We start from the raw sequence: 23,396 nt of genomic DNA on the forward strand, positions 1-23,396 counted from the left end.
GGCGATTCTGACGGCCACCGAGCGCCCCCCGCCTCGCCGGACGGGCCGAAAGGCTCGAGCCCTACCCGTACGTTGACCTGCGGGCTGCCGCAGTTGCGGACGCTGGCCACTCGCAGTCCGACGCGGCCAAGACCCGGGATTCGCGCGTGACCCGCAGTTCCATTTCGCGGGGTTGACCTGACCCCGCCAGCGGGGCTACAAAACCGTGGGCCCTTTAAGCACTCAGGCAGGCAGAGGCGAGGTCCTTTTAAAAGCACTGTGGTGCGGAGGAAGCACACAAGGGGACGAGAGAGCGGATCTCAACGCCGTACCGCATCCGCATCGCCCGACGCGTCGTCGGCTAGTGCGCGCGGGGTCAAAGTCTCGGAGATCCGGCAACGGCGACGACGACGTGGATCGCTCACACATTATCGACAACGTCGACGACGAGCACGCGTCCCTGTCACGGGGCTCACCGCGACGCGAAGAGCAGGATCGGACACGTAGGGCCCGGTCGCGAGCAGGCCGATAGTACGGTTCGGATAGACGAATTTCGGAGGGACTTTCTGCGGCGCCAAAAAAAACCCCCCTTCTATGAGGGCGAGTGATCTCGCTTTTGACTTCGTGGATGGAAAGTGAGCATGAAACGCACAAGGTAGGTACAGCGCATCGAGGGAAAGCATGTTGGTCCGTCCGTCCGTCCGTCCGGTCCGCAGCGATGACCTGACGAGACGGCCGAGCACGAGCAGCGTGCATCGGTCCGCCAATGATTCAGCGGTACACTGTGCTTGAAAAGGTTGCACTGGTTAGTTTATTAATCGTCCGTCAACGTCGCACAACTGCACAAGAGGTCAGTCACACCCGCACAGCACAAGATCAGAGGGTGAGGGACAGAAGCTGTGTTGAGATATCAGCTATGGTTAGCCGGCAAGCACTTCGTTTGTGCCAGTAATGAGGCAAATTCTAAGGGTCTTTGGCTCATATCTATGCTTCACTGAATCATGTATTACGAATCTTTCTTCACAGGCTCCTAGCCGGTTGTAGTAATCGGAATATTGCAGCAAGATCTAGCTTGTCTTGTGCAGGCGCACAGCCCGCACAGATTTGGATGGACGTTAAAATTAGCTGCGTTCGTTCTCCGTACTGCTAAGTGATACGGACAGCAGTGCCACTACTACCGGACCGGAAATACATATGCGTCCACTGTTGCTTCAGCTGATCGGTTCAAGCAGAAGCAGCCCAACTCTCATCGCATCGAGTTAAGTTACCCTCACGCTTCTAACTGGCAGCACGTACTCAAAACTCCAAAATTAACAAATAGTATTTAAGTTTTCACGGGCATTCTTCTACGTCTGCGACACGCAGCAGATGATTCCACAGTCTAATTAAGCGCGCCTGGACACGGACACGCCTCGCCGCCCTGCCGCTGTGTCTAGTCGGAGCCGGAGCCGGAGCCGGAGCGCTGGCCGGCGGTCCAGTGCGGCAGCGCGGGGCTCAAGTGGCTGGACACGACGCGGGAGTCCAGGAGCTCGATGATGGGCGGGAACGTCACGCACCGGGGCACCTTGTACTGGTTGATCGACGCGCCGCGGGAGATGGCGTAGTCCATGAGCTCCTCGAAGGTGCCCGGCCGGACCACCCGGATCTCCAGCGGGCCGATGGAGCCGTCGGCCACGCGGCTCTGCCTGTACACCGCGTTCAGCGCCTCCTCCATCTCGAGGCAGCACCCTTCCAGCGTCTCCCCGTCCACCGCGGCGCCCCCCTTGGCCTGCAGGAGCTCCCAGTAGACGACGTAGTGGCCCGGGATGCTCTTGGTGTAGGCCTGGCTGGTGTACTCCACCACGGCGGCGCCGTGCGGGCGGAGCAGCGCGGACGCGCGCTCCACGGCGCGCTGCAGCTCGGCCTCGTCCGTCTTGTCCGACTCGATGGACAGCAGCACGTTCTTGCGGCGCACGAACCGGAACTGCGGCGCCGAGTTGTGGAAGCCGGTCACCTGGAGCACGTCGCCGACGCGGTACCGGTTCAGCCCCGCGTACGTGGTGATCACCAGCTCGTACTCGCGCCCGCGCTCCACGCGGCCGAGGTCCACCAGCTGGCTCGCGTCGACGGCGCCGCCCATCGGCAGGAACTCGAAGTAGCACATGTTGGGCATCAGGGTGTAGGACACCTCCGACGGGTCGCACATGGGCCGGAGGTTCAGCCCGAAGTAGCACTCCGAGGACGCGTACATGGTGCACGCCATCGGGAGCCCGCCGCTGTAGTGCTTGAGCGTCGGGATGTACTGCGCCATGGCGCCGGTGACGATCACGTCCAGGTACTTGGTGTTGGGCCAAATGCGGGTGACGATGCCCGCCCAGTCGCCCCCGGAGCACTCGGAGCGGACCAGCTCGGCGACCGCGGGGTCAGGGCGGAGGATGCCGGCGACCGCCTCGCGCACCGACGGGTCGGTCACGCGCGGGGTCAGCGAGCCGGCCTCGATGTCCTCCGCCAGCTGCTCCCAGTTGAGCTGGAGGAAGCGGATGGCGCGGAGGAGGCCCGACGCGAACACGGCGCCCACGCGCAGCACGTCCTGCCGCTGGCACAGCCCGCACACCATCTGCGCGTACATGCTCTGGAACGCGTCCGCGCAGAGGATGGCCGCCGTGGGGCTCGTGTAGTTGTTGTACGCGTCGAACGGGCGGTTCCTGAAGTGGTTGCTCTTGTAGTAGCTCGTGAGGACGGGCCTCGCCGCGAGGCCGCCCGGTGTCTTGGTCTCCGACTTGACGAACAGGAAATGGAGAGCTTTCCCCTTGTCCATCCCAGGCACGTACCTGCACGTACACGATCATTCAACCAACGCTCATGGCCACCATCAACGACTGCGCTGCGTTGCGCCGCGCACGTGTGTGCTAGCTGCCAATAATTGTTACTGGTACTGGAGGAGTAGCAGCAGAAAACTTACAGGTTCATGACGGGCATCTGGAGGCTGTACAGCAGCTGGCGGCGGTTGAGCTCGTCCTCGATGGTGGGCATGAGCTTCCGCTCGCCGCCGGACGTGCCGGAGCTGGTGAGGAACTCGGAGACCGGGTGCCCCGACAGGATGGGCGAGCGGTCGCCGTCGGCGATGCGCCGGATGTACGGCTGCAGGTCCTCGTACGTCGCCATCGGCACCTTGGCGCGGAAGGTGGCGCGGTCCGTAGCGCCGGCGAGGCCGCACCTGCTGGAGAGGTACTCGGTGTCCGCGTTGCGGGCGAGGATCTCCCCCAGCACGCGCTCCTGCACGGCGTCCACGTTGGAGGTCATGTCCTCGATGAACTGGAGCTTCTCAGCGTCGGTGCCCTTCGCCGCGCCCGCCGCCGCCGGCTGCTGCGTGGCCGGGCTCCGGAGCGCCGCGCCGGTGGTCGACACTACTTCGGCCATCACCGCCATTGCCTCGATGGTACGCTGCTGCTTGCGATGCGAACGCGAGTCGAACCAGAGGGTAGTTTGGAGTTAGCTGGAGCCTGGAGGGATGGATCATATGGATGGAAGGCCAAGGAGATGTTTTTCTGCTGATTGCTGTGTTGCCTGGGTTGGAGTGGTTGGGGCATGGCGGGGGGGTATTTATAGTGGTCGAGGAGCTTGCACAGCTCGGGCGAGCTAGTGGCGGGGGGGCATGGCGCAGTGGTACGGGGAGAAGGACACGGGGTGACGTCGGGGCTGTCGGTCCACGGCGCGGCAGCGGTGGGACCCCGTGTCCCGTCCGGGGGTGGGCAACCGCCCGGCAAGGTGGGGGCGGCCCGGACTGCCACGTCGGAGCGGCCGCCGATGAGGCCATGGAAACGTGGCCGCTGGGCCCTGCCTGTGTGTGTGTCGACTCCGCCGCGCTGCATGCCTTGAGCACGCCGCAGTCTACTCTACCAGACCGATGCAAATTTCTCTACAACTTGGTCGTGGATTTTGGCGCATGCAAAGCCGTGATACGCTTGCTGATTGATTGTCCCAATCCGTTACGAGCTACTGTCAGCGCCGAAGGAACTGGAAGCAACCGAGCGGAGACGCAAGCGCCGAATTTGGTGAGAGTTTTGAGCCCAGGGAGTGCCCCGAATCGAAACGCAACGCCCTTGGCGCAGCTCACCGAACGGAGTCGCCGAACTGGACGCAAAGTCTGCGTGGGCGCAGCCCGGCCGCGCTGCCGGATGTGTGTGTGTGTGTTTGTGTCTGGCCTGCCCGAACATGTGCCCGTGACTTATCCACGGCTTTTACCGGCGCCAGCCTTTGTCGATCCGCTTTGGGCACGGCACGGCGGGACGGCCGGTGCGCCGCGCGCGTGCATCATCGGCAGACAGCGGCACGTCAGCCGGGCCGCCGTCGGCTGGGCTGGTTCGGGAAACGCGACGCCCGACCTCCCCTCCCGGGGACGCACCGATGGCGACGCACGGAGTGGCGTCGTCGCGCACGGCCGGCTTTCGGCAGGGCCCGGCGGTTACGTTGCGCGCGGCCGCCGCTAACCACGCGGGGGGGGAGGCGAGGTGCATTGAACCGTCGCGGCTGGGGCGGTTAGCGATGGAGCGGAACCAGTGGCCCGCGCGCGGCGGTGGATTCGACTCGGTTACGGGCTGGCGGCCACGTGAAAGCAGGTTGGAACATGCTCATCGGCATCGCCAGGGGGTTGATCCGGTCCACGGCCGGGGATAGATCATGCTCCAGTCCACTCGTAGAGATGCCTGCGGACGGCATGGCGTAGATAAATAATCTTTCTGTTCTGTCAATCACTCGGCTCGCGAACCCCCAGCGCGCGCCGTGGCGCTGGGAGAATATACTAACAACGCGAGGCTGCGAGCAGTGTGCAGCCAGAGAGATCCGGCCGGGATACGGTTCGCGTCAGACGAAACTTCGAATCACCGCCCATGGCTGCAGAAATTTATATTCCAAAGACGGGGGAGGCGCCGGCCGCTGGCTGCTCGTGCTCGTGCTCTGGCGCGTTCCCATCCCAGCGCGACGCCGCCGTCGCCCTACGCGGGCCGCCGGGGGGTGGTGACTCGGACTCGGACGTGCGATGCGGCTGCCGCCCCCCGCCGGCCCGCCAGTGCGTATGATTGATTGGTCGGGGGGGCGGGCGAGATTGCGAGACTGGCGGCCATGCCAGCCTTTGGGGCGGTGGCGCGACGACGCGGCCGCGTGACGCGTGCGTCGGTTGCGTGGCTGGCCGCGTACGTCGTGCGCTTCTAAGTTCTAACCTTCGCCAAGCTGTGCCAGTCAGTCAGCTGTGTCCATTGTTCACCGGTCGCCGACCGGCCAAGCGTAACCTGCCAGGCAGCTGTGCGCGCGGGGCCGTGAAAGTCCGCACCTGTTCTTTGACGCGCGGCCAGGAAAAGAAGCGCCGCGCCGGCGCGTTCGAGGCCGTGAATGTGCGTGCCGGCGAGTTGCCGTGAAGCTTCGCTTTTGCGCGACACGGGGACGGGAAAAGGAAAAGAAAAGAAGAAGGCTGCTGCCTGGCTGCGGTTTCTGCATGCGGCGTGAACCAGAAGGGAACAAAACACTTGTTAGAGGCCTTTTGTCTGATTCGCGCACGCCCGCCCGCCCCGGCCGTGCTGGGAATTTCTAGGGGCGGTCACCCGTACGTGATCCTGACAGTGATTTGATTTCGATTCCTCGGTGGGCGCGTCGCCGACGATTACTGTAAGTAAGAGCAAGTACAATAATAAGCTATAAGCCTACTTATATGATATTTTTACTTATATATATATATAGAAGAGAGATATCAAAAAGTAAAGTGAGTTTGCTTTTATGTTAGAGTTAGGTGATACACGTGTTTCAAGACAAAAGGATGAATGAGAAAGAGACAAACGATTCACTTAAGAGCCAACCTTAAAGTCAGCTTTATTATATGTGTGCGTTTATTGTTGGTTATAGATGGTATGGTAAAGAGTTAGAGCCAACAATAAACTATATTATTAAACTTGCTCTAAGGCCAGTTTTTTACGGCCAGTAAGATAGATAGAGATGGTAAAAGTAGATAGGATTTAGTATCATCAGCTAAGGCCAGTTTTTTGCTCGATCGATAGGTTCGCGGGGTCGTGTCTTTTATTTGGAGCAGTATCATCAGCTAGCTGCTCTGCTTCCTCAACGTGCGCGTGGAAAGAAAGAAAGAAAGAAAGAAAAAAAATCACGCTTGCTTGGAACAAAATCAGGGGAACTAAATAAAGCCATATATAGAGACAAATATCAGGAATATGGACCCTCCGCCTTTTACACTTTCCAAAATATAATTCCAAAGGAATATATATGTGGTCTGGTGCCACTATCTGCATGCATCTGGGGATGCATACCGAAAGTTAATTACTTTGTATACGTTGGCACGATGAGCGACGCACCTCAATTCCACCGCATGCGGATCACCATACCGTTAGTTAGCATCCTATAAACCATCCTGATGTACAATGAGCTAGATTCTTTAAACATCGAGGACGTACGTGCTCTCTTGACGCGTGATGATACGTACGTCAGGGGCCCGGCTGCCCGGCATCCGGTTCTTTCTTTGAAACGCATGGATTGGCGTCCCATGCCATGCCATGCAGCTAATACAGGAACGACTGACTGACGACGTGCTGCTTGCGTGAAAGCAGGTGTGGTGGTGGAACTGGAACAAAGAACGACATGCATCGATCTTGAACGATACGTTCTTTTTTAGTAGTGGATGGATTAGTGGAAGGAGCGAAAGAGAGATGCGTGCAGACGTGCAGTGTGTGTGCTTATTACCGCAGCCTGAACATTACTGCCATCACTGGCCACTGCTCTCGATTAAATTCTTAACGATATTAATTATACAGCACGCCACACAGCAACAACTCTACTATATATACAATAGAAGAAAAAAAAACTTTAGTCTCGACCAGAACTGACAGGACGAACGAGGGGCCAAAAGAATATTGTCACGTCGCCAGTCACCCTACTGTGTACCGCACTAGTGCGCCGGGGGCGATTCATGCATATGCATGCATGGCCCGCCCCGCACGCCAACTCGCCAAGCACACGCAGTAAAACGCACGCGGCAAAACAACTCGGCTAGCTAGCTCCTCCCTGGACTGGAAGCTTCTGACCGGCGGTAGTGAGTTGGTCGACACTCCCGACATAGCCTTTTGCATTGTGTCCACCGTGGGCCTCTTTGGTAATGGTGGCGGTGAGCTTGGCCGGGCATCAGATATTTCTTTCTGGGATCTGATTTGTTGGTTGGACACTCGTGTCTCGTGCATGCTCACTGATGACTCACTGTTTACGTATACTCCCGTAACGAGTTGGGAATCAAAAAGGGCAGGAGACAGACGGGGGGGAACGAATAAAGGGACTGGCTGGCGTGACAACTGACAAGGCCCGGGCAGCAGACACGGCACATGCATGCAGGGGGAGGACGACGACGCTGCTGAGGGAGGGAGGGCTGAGGCGCTGCTAGCGGCCGGCCACTCTTTCTGCCTCTGCCATGGCCAATCGTCGTGCCCACATCCTGTATGGTCTCGGTCCGTCGTAATAAAAGGCCGGTATGTTTACCTAACGAACGGCCGACGACCCATCATGGCGGCCGAGACTCGGATCGCCGCCGGTGTCTTCTGCCTGCCTGTGCTTGTCCACTCACTCACTCAGTGGACCGGCCGGAAGAATATGGGTGGGGGTGGTGGCCCGTACGTGGCCATTGCAGGACGGTGCTGGTAGCTCTGTGTGTGCACACAGCAATATTGACCGCCTAGTGCATGCCTCTGTCGTCGCCTGTAGCAGGCAGGCGGGGAGTGGTGTGTTCCTGACTGTGGCATCGATCCTCATGCATGCACTCATGCCGTGATACATGAACAATAATAAGGGCATTAATTCCACCATCCACGTAGCGCTCGATTGGTTTGCAGCGCCGGTACAACCATGTAGCCAATGCTTAGAATGTATGTACGCGATGATTCAAGATGTAATGTCTGGTCGACTTCCGACGCGTTCACAGTTGATTCGGCACGGCGCCCTGCCTGCAGATGTTGAGATTTGAGAAGGCTACTACGTGTTTTTTCTCTTCTTCCTTTTGCATTGGATGGCTAAATAGTGCTAGAATTAAGTTATAAGTTGATTTTACTCGTTACTGTTATTACGTTATAATAAATGGCCTGATTCTTTTGGTAGATAGACTTATTTCATTTGGCTAAAAAAGTAGAGCACTATGGTTACAATTACAACTTACATCAGCGAAGAAGAAGAAGAAGTAGAAGTGGCATCACCTGGCCGAAGCTGAAGCGAGGTTTCCAGCACTGTGGGGCGGCAAGTTAGGATGGTTATTTTTGGATGGGCAAAGCCCACCCGGTGCGAGTCGGCCTTTCAGCCCAAAAGGAGTCGTGGCCCAATGCTTTAGAGCGGGTAGGGCACTGCGGGCTTGAAGAGTGACGGCCTGCTTTACAACTCACCACCTTTAAAGCCCACGAGGCTAATGGACCCGGTCAGCAACAATCTCCAACGTGGCTGTTGGTGGCTCCAGACTCCGGTGCTGCATGCATGATCAGTTGATCACGCATTTGGTGAATGACAGTTCTACCTCCAGCGGTCTCTTATTTCAAATTGAAATTCCACTTCATAAACAGAAAATATGCAAAACACGACCATATAAACTGGAAGGTACGCATGGGGGGAGACTGTGACAAAGCACATCGGAATAGAAATCATGGAACTTGCATTGGAACAGCACACCGCACCGGGTCGCTCGCAGAGCCGGTTCGCAGCCAGAGATGACATTTCGTCCACCCAAGATGATGGACGAAAGAACACATGGAATGGAACAAAAAACCATGCTCAGCAGCTGGCGACTACAGCTGCAGATATAATTGACAATATTTATAAAAAAATGTACCACTGTGTAAGTGTAACAAGATGAGGATGAGTAACCACACAGCTGCAGATATAATTGTGCCCTGGCACGACGAGCCTCGCAAACGGCCACGCCCTCTCGTCCGGATTGGGCCGCTGCCAGGGTACGATTACGAGTTAAAAGGAGACGCCGTATCCTGCATAGAGAAAAACATAATCATTATTTGCGCTTTGAGTGCGTCACCCACCCACTTGCTTCTCAGCAGAAAGCTTCTGTTCTTTACCTCCCAGAGTGTCTGCCTGTCCAATGTTAATGGCATGTAGGCTTTGGCTAGCAACAAGTGGCAACGGCACTTGCTTGCATTGCATGCATGTCACCTGAAATCCACTCACGTGGTGGTGCAGCTTGAGAGCTAGGCTTTTAGTGTTGAATAATGCCAAGCGTCCGTGCCTGAGCCTCAAGAGACAAAAAGAGAGCATGGGTGAGAGTTGCGATAAGTTCAAAGATGACTAGCAAAGCACCGATAGCGCATAGCACCTCTCTCTCTCAGTAAAGCATGCTACGCTATGGGTCAGCCAAACAGATCACCTGGAAAGAACTTGCTTCAGTCCACCTAAAACTTGATGTTTCTTCTGAATAAAGTCCACATGCAGTATAGAAGTCGTTTTGTTTTAAAACCAAACGTGAGCACTGAGCAGTATAGCTCCCCAAACGACAGGGCAGACACAGAATAGCGAAACTCTATCCAGTCGTCGTGGCCCTGCACGAGGTTGCAGGACTGTGCCTGATAGAAATGCGTAACGCTGCTATCTAGAGCAGGTGCGAACCTGATAGGGAATCAGCTGGACGTGAAACTGAAGTTTGTTGAAGCCTGTCACTTCGCATGACAAGTATATCATCTCGAAGAATAACAAGAACCACCATGTTTGCCACTACTGCAAAACTAGCATATCCGCCTGGTCCACTTCACCGAGGGCTTGCCCTTTTTTTCTGCTGGATTATTGCTGCCCGCAGACCCTTGCGATGCGCTTCTTTTTATAGCAACAGCAAAGCAGGGTGAGGAACGATAACCCAAACTTCAGAGACCACCCCCCCCCCCTCTTCTGCTACTTCCAAAGAGAGAGCAATGGATAGAGTACCTGATGGTGTGGAAGAGCACAAGTCAGCAGCAGACCAAGCTAACGAAGCTGGTCTAGCTGATGATAGTACCGCGGTACCATGGCTGAAGCTGGGTCTTGATGCGCCGAAAAGTGAAGAAGCCAAGCCCCCTCGAGAGGTGAAACCAGTGGCCACTCCACATAGGACTTTCTCCTGTAACTACTGCATGAGAAAGTTCTTCAGTTCGCAGGCCCTCGGTGGGCACCAGAATGCGCACAAGAGGGAGAGGTGTGCAGCAAGAAAGCCATACAGGTTTCAGATGATGACGGGCCTTAATCCTCCATCTGATTCCTTTCTCCAACCTTTGAGAGTGAACTCCCACTCCACGATCCTCAAGGATCATGGTGAAAGTGCTGCTGCTGCTGTTGTAGCAAGATTCGACGGAGGCCCAATGAGCAGCTGGATGCCTTTTGCAATTGAAGAACCTGGAGGGTTAGTATGGACAGGGAGCTTCACAGCAAGTTCAGAGGAGTCCAAGAAGCAAATAGAGCAAAAAAATATTGACTTGACCCTGCGCTTGTAGATTGTAATAAGCAGATAGGTCATTACATACAAGCATTTTCTGAGAAGTGTAATCTTTTCATAATTTCTGTTGGGTGAACAAGTATAAAATGCATGGTGAGGATGAAAAGTTTGAATCCGCCCTCACACTTGTGCATCAACTGAACTTTATTTTCTCTGCTGTCACTTGCAGCAGGCTATATGAATTTGGTTGTACTGGATCAAGTTAGTGTAAATTCAACCAATCTACAACTGCAAACCTACAACTGGCTAAAATTTAGGCCCTGTTTGGCACAGCTCAACTTCACTAGCAAAGTTGTTTTTGTGTGTGTGGGGTGGTGGTGGTGGGGGGGGGGGGGGGGGGGGGCTCACCTTCATGAGCAACTTTCTCGATGAAGATAAAACTGTTTTAGTGAACCGTTTGGCAAAACCTTAGTAACCAAGTTCCCGGATCTCGATGGGATCGACGGACAGGAACATGGGACGCAGTATGCTACTAAAATAAGGTTTTAGCATTATGGGAATGAGATTGTTCCCATATTTCCAGGATGGACGAACGTTCCCGGAACGAGGAACGTGGCCACATTCCCGGCTTCTAAGGGCAAAACAACTTTTTATATAGATTTTCTTAAAACATGTTCTCACAAACCCCACAAGTGGAGGTGAATCTGCGAAAAGCTATTTTTAGCTTCACCTTACCTTATTTCTTTGTGAGAGCATGCTTTAAGAAACTTAATTCATGAAGTTGTTTGCAAAAAAAAAAGAGTATCTGGAAAAAAAAGTCACTGCACTCATGAAGTTGTGTCAAACAGGACCTTAAAATAGCTAATTGATTCAATGAAGCCAAATCTCATGCAATTGTTGCTTGTATGCTTGACAAATGAGCAATTGGAGCCTATATAGCAAACTACTGTACAATTGATGTCTGTCATTTTTTTTCTGGAAAGAACATGGCACGAGCTCTGCCTTTCAGTTAACAGGGGCAAGAGGGTCCAAAGTTGTTTTCAGTTATAGGTTGTCTGTCACCTCTGAGCAGCCCAAATCAATGTCTGTCTTGGCCTGGTAGAATAAAGTTTCTTCGAGAAACAGCCCCAGATAAGTAATGTAGCGGGATGACTTATGGTGGGTGTTTTATGTAGCATATTGACTTAATGAGAGTAACTGTGATGATAAATTATAGAGGGGAAAATAAGAAAATACATATGGAGCTTTTATGGATTTTTACCATGATAATGATGACCATTATATAGAGAAACTGGTCCTTCTAAATCTAAAATAAGGAAGAAAATGCATGTTTATTAGCTTACTCTGTATCTTTGTGGTAACTAGTTATGAGTCCAGTTCAAATTCGTACATTTTGTTTCATTGGTAAACACTGTTTCAAGACAGCATATTCAAGACATTTGCTTCTTTACCAATAGCCTGTGTGGTTCACTGTTGACTTCAAAGCAGGTACTACTTACAAATACAGTGATTGTAATAAAATGATATGACTTCAAATCGTTTGATCGAAGTACAGGTATCGCACAAACATAAGATAAGAGGCTAAGAACCATAGATTCTTAGCATATAGATGAATCCGTGCAAAGTAATGTGAAAGAATATAAAAAGGAGGGTAACAAATCAACATATCAATGGAACTATACATGGAAAGAACCAGAACCCATTCTTTTTCAGTTGGAAAAAAGTGCGTAGCAATAGAATCTTTAGTGAAAGCATAAGGTGACACAATGCTGAATACTTGATAAGTGAGATACCATGGCCATCATATCATGATTAAACTTAATTGCAAATAAGGGCAGAACAGCACAATGTCAAAATCTCCACTAGAGGTGGACATTCACTTGTATAACGACCAACAACTATTTTTATTTAACTGTGTTAACTAGGATTCAAACTCGAGACATCTAATCAAAATGTTATAGAATTATTTATATTTACCTACCAACGGAAAACTCTAAACAGTTCATAACAAGTTAACAACAATCAAAACTAAAAGATATTTCAACGATGATAAAGCACCAGTTTTCATGGTTCAACGGTCCATGATCAGTAAACTTTTGAAAGCACTCCTTAATTTTGCTTCAATCAAACCATGATCCTCCCACCTCTGCGACGCACAAGCCCTCGCAATTTTAAAAACACCATCAATTTTATCTATATCAACCCGCGGTCTTGCCCAAAATAAAAGTCCAAAAATAAACACAATGTTGGAGTTCAAACCATTACCCTCCCCTCTCACATGTCTAGGTTCTAACTACTAAAACCCACAACCATTTGTGTTCAACAAAGAATAGATATTGTAAATATTGTCCGTGTTACCACGTGGGCAACCGACTAGTTGATATAAATGCAATACTTAGCAAATTTGAAGCTATCTTCAACATGTTATATTATAGGCAGACTAAATGTTCAAGTTGCTATGCTGACCATGACTATATCCATCACAACATCCTTAATCACGGCTATTCTGCCCTCACATTCGGCTACCTCAACATCGGTATAGAGGGCTACCGCCTTGCATGAGGATTCATCGGCTTCTTCTTCAGTCATGGCATACGCAGGGGTGATTCCAGGGAGGGGCAAGGGGGGCAACGTCCCCCCTAATCTTTCCCAAATTCCATAGGAGCTACTACTTTTTTTAGCTAATCACCATGTAAATAATATAAAATACCTCTTAATAGCCCCCCCTCAATCTGATTTACCCCCTCAAACTCAAATTCTGGCTTCGCCCCTGGGCATACGTGACGCATCACCCGTTATGACTATAGGGGATATTACCTTGTAACTTCTTCTCTAGTATGTCTGTTATAACTGTAAGTGTTAGAGTAGTATAGGAATAGTACCACATTGTTTATCTATGTGGGGCGTTATATAATCAGGATATTAAATCAACGCAATTCAACCAATATTTCACCAATTCAATAGAAATACTAGTTTTGAATCTGGACGGATAGAGGAAGGGCGATGGGAGACGTGGTTGTTGGCTGCGCGAGATTCTGATATTTGCCATCAACACGAAAAAGGTTCTCACAATTGTCATCCGGCCTATATTTTATAGGCTTAAATAGACTTACAATTTATAAATACAATGACAATTATAACAATGAGACAAAGTGGCAAAATACGAATTATTTCATTGGTTGCCTACCGCAGATCGTCTGCTCCCACACTGTGTGCCTCGCGACCTTGCCGGTGGCCGTATCCCGAACGTCGTAGTGCACTAGTGCTGCCGCAAGCGCAAAAATTGGCCAGGTCCACGCCATGATGCGTGGGTGCAGATGGGATGGACGGAGAACCCGCGACGAGACTTAGGGTGTGTTTGGTTTGGCTTTTGGCTTTGGCTTTTGCCCCCTAAAAGCCAAAAGCTAACCAAAGGGCTGGATCTAGGAAGTAGCTTTTTCTAAAAGCCGACTTTCTCGTAGTGCAAAACTGAAAGCACCCCTGGACCTGCTTTTAGTGGCTTTTGGATGGAACTGTGAAAACATATATCGAAGAACTTTTAACGACTTTTAGTGGTTTCCACCAAACGATTTTTAGCTTTTTAACAGCACACAGCCTACAGCAGCTTTTTTCACAGCTCACAGCCCACAGCAACTTTTTCCACAGCCACAGCCCAACCAAACAGACCCTTAGCGAGTAGGAGCCGAGGAGGTCTGGCCGTCCGTCGGCGGTAGGTGTGGACACTTTTTTATCATAAACCAAAAGGAACTGTACCAAACTGAACCGAACCAAAATTTCAAATTATTTATATGTGATATATGATGTATCTCTAAATATTTATACTTATATAATTTTCACTTTTTAAAATTATGTGTAATCTATCATATAAACTTGTTTTATACGTTGTCTTAAGTATAAGTTTGGTATTCGATTTTTACCGAAAACACGAAGTAAAAAATCGAAATCAAACTTCTCGATTTTTCATTTGCTAGAAAGGCGATTAGTTTCTAATATCTAGAAAACCAAAAAATTGAACTGAAATTTAAAAAAAACCGAATGTCCGGCCCTAGTCGCAGCGGCCGAACGAGGTCACGTGCGGGCAGTAACAGGTTTGTGGGCTGGAACTACATGGGTACCAAGTGTTACTGGGCCACTACTAGGGCCGGACCTAGGCCCAGGTCCGCGCCTGCTTCCAATAGCTCTCCATTAGCGTCGCATGTTTTGCCAAACTCACCAATCAACAGACCTTTGCAATTTCGTGCTTGTAATTGCACAGTGTGGCCTACCGAACAAAATTTCGAACGCACATGGTGAAAAATACTATAAACCCTTTGTGCTGCTTTTCATAAATACCGTGTCAATTTAAATTGTACTATGTAAAAGTTCTGTATCTTCAACGATGTTATTTTATCAATTTTCTTGGATTATTCACATAACATACATTAATGGAGTAGGCTTATTGCAGAAAGATGTTGCTAACTTTGAGTGTTATGTTTCAACCAAACACTACCTAAGTAAATGATGAAGTTACATGCCAAATTTCACTGTGTGTGTGTGTGTGGGGGGGGGGGGGGGGGGGGGGGGGGGGGGTGTTCATAACTAACAAAATCACTAGCTGGAACAAACTTCTTTCGGGAAGTCCTTTACCACAACAATATTTTGATTTCCAATGTAGAGTCAATGGACTCAAACAAGATGAGAGACAGTTTGCCGTTCGGCTCTAGATGAATTAACTCAACAATCATTAGGACTTTGCAACTTCAAATATTTCGCACCCCTTGTTGTTTGTGGTCAGGCTAAACGGTTCCTTAGTGTATAATGCGTACCATCCTTTACGGTCGCCTCCTTTGGGAGCATATGCTTTAACATTTTGGATATTCTTGATCTTGCACCACTCTGAACCTTCTTGCAGGGTTATAAGTTTGAAGAGTTCTTCATTACAGAAAACCTCTAGCTTTGCAGCACTAGTTTCTTCCAAGTACTGTGGAAACAGTTCTGCGGCATAGTCCTGCAATGTAATGCTTTGCAGTTCTGTTAAACCCACAAGTGCATTCAACTTGGGGCATTGGATAACCGAAAGCCTTCGTAGTTTAGGGAGATTGGCGATCATCTCGAGATTTGGGTTGGCATGGAGATGCAGATCGCTGAGGAGGAGAAAGTTTGCAACTGATGTCAAGTTGCAAGCTTCAGATATGATCAATTCTCTCAAGGTCCTGGTTTGATGCACAAGCCCTGTGGGGAAATACTTGAGCTTGCATTTTGTGACTTTGAGAGAAAAGATGTTTGGCATTGCCTGCTCAAGTTCCTTGTCCCATATCCATTCTTCCCATCCATCCAACCTATCAAATCCAAGTTTCTCCAGCCTTGGGAACAGCATCCGAGGGTCTATTTGTGTAGCATTGCTGCTGCAAAAGAATTCGTGTCCAATTCTCATAATAGATGGCGCATGTTTGATCAGCAGGAAATCTAAACTCAGGAGATGGCCCAATGCGGGGAGCTGCTCGCAGTAGGTGCAATCTTCGAGTTTTATTGATCTTAGGTACTTAAGATCCATCTCGCCTGAGCTCATCCATTTAGGAAGCTTGTGTCCGAAGAAGCCGATTAGTGAGAGGTTTTCGAGGCAAACCGGTGGACAGAGCTCATCAAAGACATCCTCAATCTGACGTTTCTCCTGCTGTGTGTTATTATCTTTGATCTGATTTCCACCAGCGGCTCTTGGTGTGCACTCCAAGCTTAAGTATCTAAGGTGGCGCTTGCCTTGGAGGTCTGCTTTCTTGGCCACAGAGCCGGTGTGTGCTTTCTCTAGGTTGCTTAGATACAAGAGGCTGAGCTGGGGCAGGTGGCCTAGCTCCTCCAGGCTGTTCCAACCTGCAGCAGCATCATTCTGTGTTAAAAAACCAGTCAGCTCGACAAGGTTTTGTAATCTCCCTATCCCCCTGGGGATGTCATTCACACTGGCCCCCTTGATGTGGAGAGCTCTCAGCCTATGCAGTCTCACTATGCTCCCAGGAAGACTGAACAGATTTATGCAGTTTAGCAGACCAATGTACTGTAGATACCTCAAGTCTCCAATCGAGTCTGGGATTGCATCTATCATGGTACCAGACAGCTCCAAGTATCTTAGATGCTTCAGATCACACAGAGAAGGCGGCAAGGTTGTGAGGTTTACACCCCCGAGATGCAGCAGTCGCAGCTTAGGCAGGTCATGCAGGAACTCTTCCAGCTGAACCGTGGTGCTTCGGAGTATCATTAGCGCCCTCAGCTGCTTCTGATTTCTGAAGGTACTTTGGAGCACATTTTCGGTTGCTACGGACAGCCGACGCAGCTTGGCTTTTGTCTTCATGTCGCATAAGCTTTGGCCCTGCGTAAGAAGCAACGCTTCATCTTTTGCCAGATAATTGGCAAACGATCGAAGAAGGTCATGCATCGTGCATCCTGACTGATCGTAATACTGGCCATCAGGTTCGAGTAGGTTGCGCATGACTAGTTCTCTGTAATACATGTTCCCTACATCTTCGAGCAGCGCTGAGGACCCATCCTCTTGTACAAACCCCTCGGCGATCCACATCTGAACGACATCCACCCGTTTGATGACTTCGTCTTTTGGGAAAAGGGAGCAGTGCAGGAAACACTGTTTCAAATGAGGCGGTAGATCGGCATAGCTCAGGTAGATGGCGTTGTGAACCTCTTCAGGTAGTCCTGCCACGGACCATGCGGCGCTCCTTGAGACTTCCTCCCAGTCTCTGAACGTTCTCTCTTTTGTGCACAGTAGCCCACCCACTGTCTTGATGGCAAGCGGCAGGCAATCGCATCTTGTGACGATCTCCATACCAATGTCTTTGAAATTTTCAATGTCGGTTGGATTCCTGCCCAAGACTACCTGTTCAAACATAAAAGAATGGTTAAGAATTTGTATAACAACTGTGCTCAAATTAATCTTGTATGTCTGCCATCAGACCATGTACTAGATGGTTCAAGTCCTCTCTGGATGCATCAGTAGTAGCCAGTGTCCAGTTTTCTCTCTCTCAAAAGAGTATTCTTTTGTCATGTAAAATTAGGTGTGTTTGTTTATAAGAATTTCGGCGTGGGATTTGGAACGTACGATGCCCAAACAAAGTTAAACATTTTCTTTGGCGAATTGTGTATTATAGTTTAGCCTTGAGAGTGAAGCTGAAAAGAAGGGGGGTGAGATTGTTCACCAAGTGCCCTATGTTTAATCGTGCTGGTGAGGATGGTGGACATCTCCTTCTGAATTTAGAGGAGATAAAAGTTCAGTTGGCTGACATGACATCAATCAAGTGGTTGAATGCCTTTAGAGTGCAAGTGTAATTTAACTGGTGCTTTTACGCATCATCAAACCACAGTAATGTTGTTGCCATAGTTAATTTGAAGACACGGAAAAGAAGCATCCATTCCAGTCCCTAACCTGGTTCTTGAGTAAGCGCCACCCATCTTCAGGCTGCAGCTTCTCCACGCGGTGGATGTGCACGGCCTTCATCTGCCTGGCAACCGTCTCTTTCCTCGTCGTGACGAGCACCCTGCTGCCACCACGAGCGCCGGCCCTGAACGCGTTCTGTAGCACCTCCTTCCAGGCCACGTCGCTCCACACGTCGTCCAGCACCAGCAGGACCTTCTTTCCCGAGACGGCCCGCTGGAGCGCGGGCTCCAGCGACGACCTGTCCGGCGTGGCGTCGTGCTGCTGCTGGAGCTGGTGGCCGCCTCCGGCGCCAACGAGGACGGACCACAGCAGGTCAGCCTCGTTCACGTCCTGCGACACGCACACCCACACCCTGAGGTCGAACTCGTCGCGCACGCGCTGGTCAGCGAAGACCCTCTTGGCGAGGGTGGTCTTCCCGATCCCGCCGGCGCCTGTGATGCCCACGGCGAGGACGTTCTCGCGCAGGTCGTCGGCGATCAGCGCCTCCACCAGCCTGTTCCCGTCCTCCTCGATCTTCTCCCCGATGAGATCGGCGTGGACGATCACCGAGCTCGTCTTACCGTTGCCGCTGGATGCCGGTGGTAGTTGCTGCCGGAGGGGGACGGACGACGAGGCGCTGACGAAGCGAAACATGGAGCTCCGACGGCACACGCTCTCCAGCCTCCGGTTCAGCTCCTTGATCTGCGCCGCCATGGCGTGAGCGAGCGCCGGGTCCCGGAAGCACGTGAGGAGGGGCGCGCAGCAGCCAGCGCCAGGGAACGAGCGCTTGGGCGCGTCGCTGCTGCTGCGGGCCTGGGCCTCCATCTGCCACCGGTCGAGGACGTCGTCGGCGTCGTACATGACGTCCTTAAGCTCCCGAACCCAGGCGTCGACGGCCGTGTCCGTGATGCGCTTCATCTCGGCGTCGCCGAGGACATTCACGAGGTCCTCCAGTGTGCTCTCCAGCCTTTCCATCTCCCCGGGCACGCCGAGGAGCGTGTCGAGCCTCTCCTTCACGGCACCAGCGACCATTCGCCCCAGCATGGGCACGAAGGCGTCTAGGATCATAGCCATGAGTTAATCACTTGATCAAGAGAGCTCAGCAGGGCCAACAAGATTGAAATTATGTGTGTTTTGAGAGGTCAACGGCGGCACTGGCACAAGATGGGTCACACTTGCTCTATTCTGGTTGCTCTTGCTCCTGCAATTATAATTGGGAAGGGAGTTGATAAACAGGAGATTCGACCGAACAGATGGCACCTCGAAGAAAATGTGCATAGTTTATTTGTGTCCTTTTCTGGTTATATTCATATCCTTGACTACTCTTCTTTGAATCTTCTCGAGCGCCTTCTCCGTCGAAGGATCGAAGAAGCTCGGATGACAAATTCTACACGCTGGAACATTGAGCGCTGAATGTTTGTCTTGTACTGTGCAAACAAGAAAAATCGGGAAGACAGCTAAATTCTGTCACGACAGTTGGCTTGATGACATTGACGCCAAGAAACCTAGCACCGCACCTCTTCGAGCTAGTCTCAAGAAAAAACAAGTCAGTTGTCATTGAGATCAATGACGGGAATTGGATTAGGTCGTTGAGAGGCAAGATTACCTCCACGGTGCAGATCGAGGAATTCGTCTTCCTGTGATTTAGACTCCATAATTTCCACCTCCAACCACAGGTGCTGGACTCCATTACCTAGAAATGAAACACCGACGGTGTCTTCACGGTAAAATCAGCCTATAATGCACAATTCATCGGATCGTACAGCCACATTAATTCTGATTTTGTTTGGCGGGTACGGGCAGAGCAAAAGTGCAAGATTTTTGCTTGGATTCCTCTACAGGACAAGCTCCTTACTGCTAACAATCTTGCCACTCGGGGTTGGCCACACCAACCAAACTGCTCCCTCTGCAATGGTCCCTTGGAGACCGGCCCCACCTCTGTTTGCATTGCCCTTTTGCCCGTGCGGTGTGGCATCAGATTCTAGTTTGGGAGGGCTTGAGCCTCCCGGTCCAGGCTGACCATACTCACTTCTCCAGCATAAAAGACTGGTGGGAAGCTACATCCTCCCCGCTCCCAAAGAACCAAAAACGTGACGTGTTCACTCTCAAGAGAGCCATGTTCCTCCAGTATTAGGATTGCTGCAGTGGTTTAGCTGATTTGTGTGGGTCTGCTGGGAGCGTTCCTCACGTTGTGTTTGCTAGTCTGTCTTATCTCGGTCCTTGGACCTATACAGTGTATTTTTTGAACTCTCTCCTAGTAATTATTAGCCAGAGCTCTTGCCATTTCATTCAAAAAAGAAAAAGAAAAATCGCCAAGTCAATATGAAACGCTAAGTAAGGATTTGACACATTGTTAGTCCTTGTTCCATGCACAAATCAGATCAATCGGCTCGAATGACAACTCATAAGTCCTTGTTCAATGCACCAAGCCACAAACTCCTATCGTCGGCACGCTTCACCAATAGCCTTGAAAAGTCACAACGGGTCATTTATACGGAACAAAAAATGACACACGGGGAGATATTTACTGAGAGAGAACTATCTCACTTTACCAGGCAATGATCCCTTCCAAGAGAGGCCATATGTAACTAACCCTTTCCTTGGTCTATAAAAGGAGGGTCGGCCCGACAAAAAAGCGGGACAAAACGAAGAACCATATGTTGACGCGTATGATGCTTCAAATGGCTGGATGGAGCCATGGAAGCCAGGCTCGACGTAGCGGTTGTAGCCGACAGGAGGACGCGCGGACTCCGACTCGGACGACTCTACCACCTCCTTTTGTAGCTGCGGGTCCTCCTTGGCAGAGGGAGCTTCGACTAGGTGATTCTGGATGTCGTCGCGGTAGGCACGGCAAGGGTCGATGTCTGCTCGTAGCTTGTGTGCGTGGATCGTGCCAAAGATTTGCGATGAGACCTGGTCCGGTAGTGAGAGCGGGCTGCGACCGATCCCTGCCACCCGACAGGTTCACCCATGTTCGTGTGCGCGCACGCGAAGGTGAAGTTGTCGACGAACTCGTTGGTGGGCTCGATGTAATCCGGTGCGGATCTGTCGTCGGAGGAAGTGCACGCGTACAGGGGCGGACTCACCACCCAGGCACCGCAGGCGGTGGCCTGGGCTGGCTCGCCGGCTGCAATGGAGGGCAATGCGCGAGCACAGTGCACGGAAGCAAGCAGCACGTGGCACGAGCACAGGCGTGGGGATCACACCGTATTCTCGCCTAGGCTGTCATCAGTTCCTGGGTCCGTCACTGCACGCGTATGCAGACTGTTCGCCCCAGTGGCCAGCCAACGCGCTTGTAAAGCGCGCCTTCATGCGTGCCAGTTCGTCGAGAATACACTGCATCGCCTCCATGGAATCCTAGTTTGCTACCAAATGTTAGCAACCGATCGAGGGAACCGGAGAGAGCGAGAGGGACGAGGACGCAACTCCTCCCCACCGAGGCATTACCGTGCTAAAAAACAAGTCTTCAGCTCCATCGTCTCCAAAGCCTGCCTATGCACGCTGCCGCCTGCCGGTCTATCTAGTCTAGCCCAAGGCCGACCCGAAGAGAGCGTGGCTGCTTGCACCATGCCACCATGGCACCCGCGTGCGTGGAACAAAGCTGTGACTTGTTTTTGAACACGGTAATCTGGACCGTTGAGTCATCACATCGCTTTGCTGAATCTGATGCTCCTTGAGCTCGTTGTGTTGCTTCGAACTTGGACGTGGCTGCACTTGTGTTTGCACTTTGCACAGCATAGTTACGTTATGACTTTCTGAACTGTGTTTGGAAGTTTGGTATTTTTGTAGTTTTAAAACAATACTATGATATTTGATAATACCTTGGTATGGGAAGAAATGTGTTTAGTTGGTACAGGTAAAATACAGTTTTAAATATCATGGTTTATCTAAAAACCATGATATTTTTAGAGTTTTGGAAACTCCACTCAGGATCTCAGTTTTCTATACTTTGGTTTTTTAATACAACCAAACATATCTTGGCTTTAAGTAATATCGTAGTTTTATTGTGGTAAAACAATACAATAATATCTGTGCCATGTACGGTTATAAACTAGGGTATTTTAAAACTATACTCCTGGAAAGAAGTATTTGAAGTGTGTTGCGTAACACATCTCCTGGAAAGTAGGCCCTTGAGAAACGTACAAAGAAAGTGGAAACTGTGGGCCGGAAAAACGAAAAAACCGAACCCAGCCCAATAGGCGACTAGGCTTCCATCGCTCAAGATGATATAGTCCAGCCTGGTTACACAAAGAGGGCCAGCCGATGGCGAGAAACCCACCAGCCGCGCGTGCGGACCCACGTGTCGTTGCCCTCCCGTCCAGACTCCCGAGCATCTAGAACTGGAGCCGAACCAAACAAAACCCCACCTGCAAGTCTCGCTGCAGCCCCACACGCACTGACCCACACCCCCCGCACCGCTCTCTCCCCACCCAGGCACCCAGCCTCCACGCCACAGATCTCTCTCCCTTTCCCCCCTCTCTCTCTCTCCGAACTCTACCCCGCAGTCTCGGCCGCGGCCATGGCGGAGGACGCCCCCAACGCCGTCGCCGAGGGCAGCCAGCCCGCGGCCTCCGAGGGATCCGCCGACGCCGCCCTGCCGGCTGCCGCGGGCGCCAAGGCCGCGGAGGCGCTGCTCCCGTCGCTCAGTATCTGGCCGCCGTCGCAGCGCACGCGCGACGCCGTGGTGCGCCGCCTCGTGCAGACGCTCGCGGCGCCCAGCGTCCTCTCCCAGCGCTACGGTGCCGTCCCGGAGCCCGAGGCCGAGCGCGCCGCCGTGGCCGTCGAGGCCGAGGCCTTCGCCGCCGCCTCCAAGTCCGCCGCCGCCGCCGCCGAGTGCCCGGCCTCCGTCGAGGAGGGGATAGAGGTGCTCCAGGCCTACTCCAAGGAGGTCAGCCGCCGCCTCCTCGAGCTCGCCAAGACCCGGTCCGCCGCTGCTGCGGCGGCGCCCGCGCCCGCCGAGGGGAGCGCGCAGGCGCAGGAGTCCGCGGAGGCCTCGTCGGCGACTGCTCCACCTACCGAGGAGGCTGCCGTAAACGAGGAGTAAGGCGTCGGACCGCGCTTTGATCCACCGACAATTGCTGTTATTTTGGCATTTCGTCGGAATGTTATTTATCGTCCCCCCTGCCTATGTTTACTAGTACATCATTATCTATCTATCTATTAGAGATGAGATGCTTGTGACAAGAGGGACTGATGTTTGTTTCATGGATATGATATTCTCGAATATTTATCGCTAGTTTATTTTTAACTAAACCGTGACAATAAAAAAACGGAGGGAGTAATATTGAATTATTATATATCAACCGTGCATCCTTTCGACGAGCTAATTGTTCTTGTTTTCTTATGGTTGCAAGGTGGTTAACACTAAGATTATTGAACTGTGTTACTTGGGCTTGTGAGAGGATTGTTTTCGTGATCACTGAATAACCACCCATGTATGCTGAACTCTCTCTATCTATACAATCTAACGTGGACCCATCGTGCTACTACGGCTTTAGCCTTCTCAATTCCCATGCCCAAGTGTCCGCAAAAATAGTGCAAAACGAGCACTTAAACCCACGCCCCTCTGCTCTAGAAATTTGGGGCTAACTATATTTATAGTCT

At 51.6% G+C, this 23,396-nt stretch overlaps 4 protein-coding genes across 4 annotated transcripts; 2 read left to right on the top strand and 2 right to left on the bottom strand.

The window, feature by feature from the left end:
- Positions 1-1,278: 1,278 nt before the first annotated feature.
- LOC100280445 (indole-3-acetic acid amido synthetase) lies at positions 1,279-3,519 on the bottom strand. Its single transcript, NM_001153365.2, has 2 exons — positions 2,921-3,519; positions 1,279-2,789 (listed from the first exon to the last, which is right to left on the bottom strand). Exons 1-2 carry the CDS (start codon positions 3,385-3,387, stop codon positions 1,412-1,414), a joined length of 1,845 nt encoding a protein of 614 aa, NP_001146837.2. The 5' UTR covers positions 3,388-3,519; the 3' UTR covers positions 1,279-1,411.
- Positions 3,520-9,591: 6,072 nt separating this feature from the next.
- On the top strand, positions 9,592-10,653 carry LOC103647803 (zinc finger protein 7). Its single transcript, XM_008672311.4, has one exon. The coding sequence runs from the start codon at positions 9,900-9,902 to the stop codon at positions 10,452-10,454; it is 555 nt and encodes a 184-aa protein (XP_008670533.1). The 5' UTR covers positions 9,592-9,899; the 3' UTR covers positions 10,455-10,653.
- Positions 10,654-14,987: 4,334 nt separating this feature from the next.
- On the bottom strand, positions 14,988-19,427 carry LOC103647804 (putative disease resistance RPP13-like protein 1). Its single transcript, XM_008672312.4, has 2 exons — positions 17,802-19,427; positions 14,988-17,255 (listed from the first exon to the last, which is right to left on the bottom strand). The coding sequence occupies exons 1-2, from the start codon at positions 18,864-18,866 to the stop codon at positions 15,120-15,122; spliced, it is 3,201 nt and encodes a 1,066-aa protein (XP_008670534.1). The 5' UTR covers positions 18,867-19,427; the 3' UTR covers positions 14,988-15,119.
- A 2,753-nt stretch (positions 19,428-22,180) lies between these two features.
- On the top strand, positions 22,181-23,110 carry LOC100278282 (WPP domain-containing protein 2). Its single transcript, NM_001151608.2, has one exon. The coding sequence runs from the start codon at positions 22,312-22,314 to the stop codon at positions 22,834-22,836; it is 525 nt and encodes a 174-aa protein (NP_001145080.2). The 5' UTR covers positions 22,181-22,311; the 3' UTR covers positions 22,837-23,110.
- Positions 23,111-23,396: the final 286 nt, after the last annotated feature.

Source organism: Zea mays, chromosome 2, assembly GCF_902167145.1.
Source record: "Zea mays cultivar B73 chromosome 2, Zm-B73-REFERENCE-NAM-5.0, whole genome shotgun sequence".
Taxonomy (NCBI): domain Eukaryota; kingdom Viridiplantae; phylum Streptophyta; class Magnoliopsida; order Poales; family Poaceae; genus Zea; species Zea mays.

What these genes read in the sequence shown, in the direction of transcription:
- LOC100280445 (NM_001153365.2), bottom strand. Translation starts at nt 3,387, where the DNA reads ATGGCGGTGATGGCCGAAGTAGTGTCGACCACCGGCGCGGCGCTCCGG. An exon ending in CAGATGCCCGTCATGAACCT is followed by an intron (nt 2,790 to 2,920) that starts GTAAGTTTTCTG and finishes GTGTACGTGCAG; the next exon opens with GTACGTGCCTGGGATGGACA.
- LOC103647803 (XM_008672311.4), top strand. Translation starts at nt 9,900, where the DNA reads ATGGATAGAGTACCTGATGGTGTGGAAGAGCACAAGTCAGCAGCAGAC.
- LOC103647804 (XM_008672312.4), bottom strand. Translation starts at nt 18,866, where the DNA reads ATGGCTATGATCCTAGACGCCTTCGTGCCCATGCTGGGGCGAATGGTC. An exon ending in GGCGCTTACTCAAGAACCAG is followed by an intron (nt 17,256 to 17,801) that starts GTTAGGGACTGG and finishes ATGTTTGAACAG; the next exon opens with GTAGTCTTGGGCAGGAATCC.
- LOC100278282 (NM_001151608.2), top strand. Translation starts at nt 22,312, where the DNA reads ATGGCGGAGGACGCCCCCAACGCCGTCGCCGAGGGCAGCCAGCCCGCG.